Below are 7,815 nucleotides of genomic sequence, written 5' to 3' on the forward strand. Positions count from 1 at the left end.
AGGATACAAATCAGCCATTGAATGGCAGAACAGGCTTGAGGGGCTGAATGGCCTACTCCGGTTCCTATGACCCCTGCTGGAAATTGTACATGTGTAGACGTCAGGCAGGGAAAGGATCAGGATCGGCTGCGACGTGACCCTTGCCAACTTTTTCCCACCTCCCTACCCAGTCAAATAGCCTGCTGACACTCAGTGCCAAGATTCACGCACTAATAACAGCTGAAGTACCAGATGGTTGGCAACACCCTTGGAACCGTATGCCAGCGAGAGATAAACGTGCTCCGGGAGAAATTGTAATGAAAAACAATAGACTAAGTGCACACCGAGACATCATTGACCAACAGAGCTCCTCGCAGAAGCCCTGGAGGGCCCCATTGTTCAAGAAGCTCAGCTATTATCGAGCAGCAAGAATCTTTCATTGTACTGTTAGCATGCCAAACGCTTATAGCATACCAAATGTGCTGCGGAAGAACGAAGTCAGTCAACTAACCCGTGTAAGTATGGGTGACATGTCGCAACTGAAGTCCTTCGAGATGTTAAGTGAGCAGAAGTACGATCCAGTCGGTCATTACCATAAATTTACAGTGCCCTCTTGACATCATTTTATCATCGAAAAATAAACTACACAGAAACTGGGAATGAGACAGAAATTTGGACCAATGAAGGCTGTAAAAGAAAATTTCCAAAGTGGTCTTCCAGATGTATTTAGTGCTGCTGTATTCCCATCTATGCGTTCCGTGTTGAATCCTTATCCTTTAAATCAGTCAAATTATGAGCTCTTAAATGGCACAGTCATGGACTAAAAAGCACTGTAGGCACACTATCAAATTTGCAATTAGTTCTAACTCCTCAACTTATATTAACAAAATACATTGATGACTGCAGCAAGTTTAAATGCAGTCAAGCTTTTCTTTAAAACAAAATTCACTGACAATTACAATTCTTTTTTTTAAAAACAGGCATAAATTAGTGTTACATTTCGGCTTTCAGATGGCCTTACTAAAGCATTTTATGTAGAATATTTCAATACTATTAATCTGTAAAAGGCTCACTGCACATTAATGGTCCCCCTGACACCAAAAGAGAGTCGGAATTAGTACACGTGAATGCCTCAATCACCCGCGGGAAGTTTGCACTGTCCAGCATTTTTCATTACTCATCACTGCATTAAAATCTTTTTTTTATTCGTTCCTGGGATGTGGGCGTCGCTGACAAGGCCAGCATTTATTGCCCATCCCTAATTGCCCTTGAGGAGGTGGTGGTGAGCCGCCTGCTTGAACCGCTGCAGTCCGTGTGGTGAAGGTACTCCCACAGTGCTGTTTGGGAGGGAGTTCCAGGATTTTGACCCAGCGACGATGAAGGATCAGCGATACATTTCCAAGTCAGGATGGTGTGTGACTTGGAGGGGAACTTGGAGGTGGTGGTGTTCCCATGCCCCTGCTGCCCTTGTCCTTCTAGGTGGAAGAGGTTGCGGGTTTCGGAGGTGCTGCTGAAGAAGCCTTGGCGAGTTGCTGCAGTGCATCTTGTAGATGGTACACACTGCAACCACGGTACGCCGGTGGTGGAGGGAGTGAATGTTTAAGGTGGTGGATGGGGTGCCAATCAAGCGGGCTTCTTTGTCCTGGATGGTGTCGAGCTTCTTGAGTGTTGTTGGAGCTGCACTCATCCAGGCAAGTGGAGAGTATTCTTGTGCAACACACAACCTGCATTAACTTACACTGTTAAAGCTTCAAGAGTTGCAGATTTCATCTCAGTTGTTGAGATGTTCTAAAACTCTCCAACTCTGCGTGCTCCACAGGACGACTGGCTAAACTGTACATCATGCAAAACTGAGTCAAAAAGAAAAAAATGAGGACTAGCATTTAGATAGTGCCTTATCACATCTGTCTAATGTCTCAAAGCCCTTCACGTACAATGAATTACTTGGAGTGCAGTAAACTAAGTAGGAAAAAGCAAAATGAAAAACATTCAATTGCACCATCTATGCTCCAAGTACAGAAAGATCTCACCTTCGCTTGTTGCGAAGTGTCAGAATGGAGTATTTAGTTAACTATGTGGAAATGTTACTTAAATTGGAAACTTCCATCTCCGTAATAATGCCCGGCTCCGCCCTTGCCTCAACTCTTCTGCTACTGAAACCCTCATCCATGCCTTTTTTACCTCTAGACTTGACTATGCCAATGTTCTCCTGGTCAACCTCCCATCTTCCAGCCTCTGTAAAGTTGGGCTCATCCAAAGCTCTGCTGCCCGTGTCCTAACTCGCACCAAGTCCCGTTCGCCCATCAGCCCTGTGCTCGCTGACCTGCATTGGCTCCTGGTTCGGCAACACCTCGATTTAAAAATTCTCATCCTTGATTTAAAAATTCTCATCCTTGTTTTCAAATTTCTCCGTGGCCTCTCTCCCCTCCCTCTCTGTAATCCTCTCTAGCCCTACAACCCTGCGAGAACTCGGTGCTCCTCTAATTCTGGCCTCTTGCACATCCCCGATTTTCATCTCTCCACCACTGGTGGCTGTGCTTTCAATTGCCTAGGCCCTAAGCTCTGGAATTCCCTCCCTCAACCTCTCCGCCTCTCTCTCCTCCTTTAAGACGCTCCTTAAAACCTCCCTCTTTGACCAAGCTTTTGGTCATCTGTGCTAATACCTCCTTGTGTGGCTTGAAGTCAAATTTTGTTTGACAACGCTCCCTGTGAAGCGCCTTGGGACGTTTTACTACGTTAAAGGTGCGATATAAATGCAAGTTGTTGTTGTGAAATATATTGGCCCAGAAATTCGGGTCGAAGGCTTCCCGCGGGTGCAAGCCCCCGACCTGCACTTACCGAGCGCGCCGGCCGTTGTGCTGTGGGCCCGCGTGGGATTCCGATCCTGGGCCTCCTCAAACTGCCGGCGCGCAGTGCTTGCGTATCCCAGGGGCGCAGTTAGTTCGAAACGTCCCCTGGGATCACGTGGGCCATGGAGAGCCAATGGTAGCAGGGAATCTCTATTCATAAATTTGACAGGAAGACCTGTCAAATCTATGAATACAATTCAGCCCCAAAACATCACTAAAACTTCAAATAATTTTTTTAAAAAATCACATTTTTAAAATAACTATAAATTACATAAAATAACTATTTTAAACAATAATTTAAATTTTTGAAAAAATTAATTACAGTTTCTAACGGGGCTAAAAATAAACTTACCTTTCCTTAAAGTATTTAAAAATAATAAACCTGTGGAAAAAATGTTTTAATTTTACTTAATTCACCACTTACCTTGTTAAAAGCAGGCCTTGCGACTGCTTTTTAAAAGCGTAGCTGCTGGAGACTTACCCTCCCGCAGAATCCTGTAAAAAAACGGAAGTTCCAGGCGTACGCGCTGCCTCTCCGGCGCATGCGTTTGACCTGTGAACCCCTTCCTTTAAGGGAACAGAAGTTCCGGTTTCCAGCGCATGCGCAGTGCATGCACGAAACCGGCACTTTCGTTGGGCCTACGCGTTGAGTACCCAGCGCGTACTCACACGAAGTTCTGGCCAGACTATTGTTCCAGTTCGGATCAGAAGGCACCAGGCTAGCTTGGTGCGTCAGGCACTTGTTCTTTTTACAAAGGGGGAATTCGACCAACATGTTTACTGACAGGACCAAAGAACACAAGAAAAATCATATTCAAACACCAAGATGGAGATCTCAACTCGCACCCGCTCATCCACATGGCAACAAGGTGCTCGTCACGATTCTCGGCACAAAATCCAATGCACAAGGTGAGAACTATCTGTGTTTCAAAGATCAGAAAATTGCGGATAATCAAATGAAATGGAAGAACATGCCGAAACTGGGCAGGTACATTGGAACCCAATCTGACCAAGTGAAGCCTGCTGAAACAGCACCAGCTAATGTAACCAGTGTATCAAACTACACAGTGGGGGTCCAGACAGTGATTTCTCCTCCAATTCACCTTCTGAAAGAACCTAATATTCAGCGAGATTGTGTCACCCTGTTGTGTTAGCAACTGAATATCCAGCAACGTCTGCGCTATTTCGCATCATCTCCCAAGAGGTGTGTCAGTCAGACGTTTAAAAGATTTCACGCAGTGGATGAGTGGCACAGGATTTGCAGCCATTTCTCCGTTCACGTCCGTTAGTAGCGACTCTAACTTGACTCCAAGTTTGTTTTTACAAACAAAATATTATCCGAGCCCAGCAACTGAATTACTGCCTTGTAATTCACCCCCATCCGCCCAGTGCCCGCTAGGTATTGAGTTCACTAATGAATAATCGCAGCGTTGGCCACGAGTGATGCTTGCGAAGTAGTGAATGCAAGACACTTCTACAAATCATCTGCCCATCATAACAGACATGGGATGCCTCTTGCTGCAGCCACGCCTCCCTTCAACCCAACCGACCAACCAGTTCTATTAACAGTGCGCTGATTAACGAGTTGGAGAACGGTTTGAAAGCACACACACGAGCAGTTAAACAGCGGCACCCCCAACGGTGACGACTGCCTCATCGGAAATGATTTGCATGGGAGGGAGTGGTTTACAGAATGCTGGTTTGACGCATTATTAGTGAAAGGAAGAAAGACTTGCATTTCTATAGCACCTTTCACGACCACCGGACGTCCCAAAGCGCTTTACAGCAATGAAGTACTTTTTGGAGTGTAGTCACTAATGTAGGAAACGCAGCAGCCAATTTGCGCACAGCAAGCTCTCACAAACAGCAATGTGATAATGACCAGATAATCTGTTTTTGTTATGTGAGTTGAGGGATAAATATTGGCCCCAGGACACCGGGGATAACTCCCCTGCTCTTCTTCGAAATAGTACCATAGGATCTTTTATGTCCACCTGAGAGGGCAGACAGGGCCTCGGTTTAACGTCTCATCCGAAAGACGGCACCTCTGACAGTGCAGCGCTCCCTCAGCACTGGACTGGAGTGTCCGCCTAGCTTTATGTGCTCAAGTCCCTGGAGTGGGACTTGACCCCACAACCTTCTGACTCGGAGGCGAGTGTGCTACCCACTGAGCCACAGCTGACACTTCAATTAATGTACTGCACTGAGTATATAATGAACGTATTGGCCCAGAAATTAGGTTCGGGTGCATGCCCCCGATGTGCACTTACCCGGCGCGCCGACAGCTGAAGCCTGGGCCTGCTTGGAATTCCTGTCACTGGCCCGGTTCAGATGTCGGCGCGATGTGCTTGCCTGATCCAGCGGCGTAGTTAGTGCGATGTGCTGGCTGGGATCAGGTGAGCACTGGGCAGCCAATCAGGGGAGGGGAAACTTCATTCATGAGTTTGATAGTAAGAACTGTCAAACTCATGAAAACTACGGGCACCCAAAACACTACTTAAACTTTAAATAAAATTTTTAAAAACATCCCACTAATTAAATGAACTATAAATAGCTTTAAAAAACGATTTTAAACAATTAATCACATTTTTGAAAAAAATAATTTTTTAAGAAATCGGGTCTAAAAATACACTTACTGTAAAGTCCTTGAAAACAATAAAGCTGTGGAAAAAATGTTATAATTTTAAATAATAGACCACTTACCTTAAAGAATCAAGTCCTTACGCCTCCTTTTTATATGTCTAAAAAGTTCAGGCCCTTACACACGGGCAAACCTCTGAACCCCTTGGAGGAAATGCCGGTTTCCCGCGCATGCTGAAATCCGGCACTTCCAACGGGCCCACGCGCGAGTACCCCGTCCGTACTCACGCATTGGGACCGGAATTACTGGCCCATTGTTACAAAGCACAGCCCGAAACATAATCTGGCAAATTACTGGGTTATTTACACACTGGCAAACTCGAATCGTTTTGGTGAAAATCCGGCGAGAATCCCTCACAGGGTAATTAGCAGCTGACGCTGCTCATTCAAAAAGGACAGAAACAAGTACTTACTGGACTGAAGGTCCGACACAGAATACAACTCTTCTGATGAGCAGGGCGACCCAGTCAGCTGTGGAACAAATATAGTTCACGTTAACATCCGAATGTTAGGAATTTACACCCACCCCCCGCCGTTCTCCCCACTCTCCTGAAGGCCCTCGTCTCCTTGCTGTGGCACAGTGGTACACGCACCTCCCGGGGTGCCCTTTGAGCCTCAACAATGATCGTCAGTCAGCAATTCAAATGAAAGGAGGACATTGCAGCCATGCTCAATCTTGTCCTCGCCCCCCCCTCCCCACATCTTTCGGATGAGACTTTTAACAGAAGCCCCGGCTGCCCTCTCAGGCGGACGTAAAAAATCCCACGGCACTATTTCGAAGAGCGGGTGAGTTCTCCCTGGTGTCCTGGCCAATATTTTTCCCTCAACCAACCACAGATTATCTGGTTATTATCACATTGCTGCTTGTGGGAGCTTGCTGTGCGCAAAATGGCTGCCGCGTTTCCTACATTACAGCAGTGACTACACTTCAAAAAAGTACTTTTTTTTGTAAAAGTACGTCCTGAGGTTGTAAAAGGCGCTATATAAAGGCAAGTCTTTCTTTCTTTGAATGCTAACTAACATGTGCTGCACCAAACAATGACCTGCTCAGGAGTTTTTACACACCATCGTCACTTGTGGATTTTTCCAAAAATTTGCCCAAATATCTCTGAAGGGAGATAAAAACCTACACACACACACACACACACACACACACACACACACACACACACACACACACACACACACACACACACACACACACACACACACACACACACACACAAAGAAACAGAATCTTAAAGTAGGCTTCCAATAGTTCCCATACAAAATAATCTTCGATTTATTCGGAAGTATTTTATACAATACCACACTCGCAGCATTGAACGTCTAAGTGTCAAATGCAATCTCACCCAGAATAATCGCCGCGACTCATTCACGCCTGTTCTGCGGCCATGTTACTCCGTTTTCAGGAAACAGGTGAACATCTCATTTTGAAAGTATCAGCTAATTTCCTGCCTCCTTCGCCCCACTCCACTCACCCACCCATGGTCAAATTCAGAACCCAGCAGAACGAGCAATGTCGGGGCAGCTAAGTGCAACGCTTGCCCATCAAGCATTCCCAGGTCAGGTAATGGACAGTCTGCACAGGCAGAAAGAAGAATGAAATCACATCTATATCGTGCTTTGCACATCCCCAGAACATCCTGAAGCACTTCGCAAACAATCTTTGAGGTGTGGTCACTCTTGTTGCAGAGGTGTGGCAGCCTATTTCCGCACAGCAAGATCCCACAAAGTGTCATGAGCTCAGTTACCAATTGGCTTTGGTGGTGAACGCCATGGTCCTCTTTGAATGGCACCGTGGATCTTTTGCATCCGCCTGAACAGGTGGACAGGGCCTCGGTTTATTGTTCACCTGAAGGAGGGTACAGGAAACTTTGGTTTATCCGGAGGTTGTATGTCCGGAATACTCGATCTAACGGCAAAAATCAGGAGTCGTTTTCTGTAAGTTTTTTTAGTTCTCGTTCTTTTTTTTTTTCCCAGTCAGGCGCTGCAAGGTCTGTAGCTATAGCAACAGCTTCAGCTAGAGACGCTTGCAGCTGCAGCCGACTCTTTAGAAGCTGTTGCTAAGCAACAGTGTTTGTTGTCAGATTCGGAGATGAAAACCTCCGTATGCTTCAACATTAACTTTGTATGTCCGGCAGTTTTGATAGATCGGCAACACGCCGGTCCCGTCGGTGCCGGATATCACAAAGTTTCCTGTACCTGCAACAATGCAGCACTTCCTCAGTGCTGCACTCGCGTGTCAGCCTGGAGTAGGGGCTTGAACCCACCAACTTCTGACTCGGAAGCGAGCGTGCTATCAATGAGCCAAAGTGGCATGCTTAGCGTGGGATAGATAGGAAGC

At 46.2% G+C, this 7,815-nt stretch overlaps 1 protein-coding gene across 2 annotated transcripts in view; it reads right to left on the minus strand.

Annotated features, from left to right (window-relative positions):
- smyd3 (SET and MYND domain containing 3) overlaps nt 1–7,815 on the minus strand; it is a 1,021,495-nt gene that overhangs the window by 728,384 nt on the left and 285,296 nt on the right. For both annotated transcript variants that reach the window (XM_085979790.1, XM_085979791.1), the window contains exon 4: nt 5,882–5,939. In XM_085979790.1, coding sequence (XP_085835916.1) covers nt 5,882–5,939 — 58 coding nt within the window. The remainder of the gene's footprint in view (nt 1–5,881; nt 5,940–7,815) is intronic.

The sequence above is a fragment of the Somniosus microcephalus genome, chromosome 3 (genome assembly GCF_052327205.1).
Source record: "Somniosus microcephalus isolate GS21.2 chromosome 3, FLI_Smic_1.0, whole genome shotgun sequence".
NCBI lineage: Eukaryota > Metazoa > Chordata > Chondrichthyes > Squaliformes > Somniosidae > Somniosus > Somniosus microcephalus.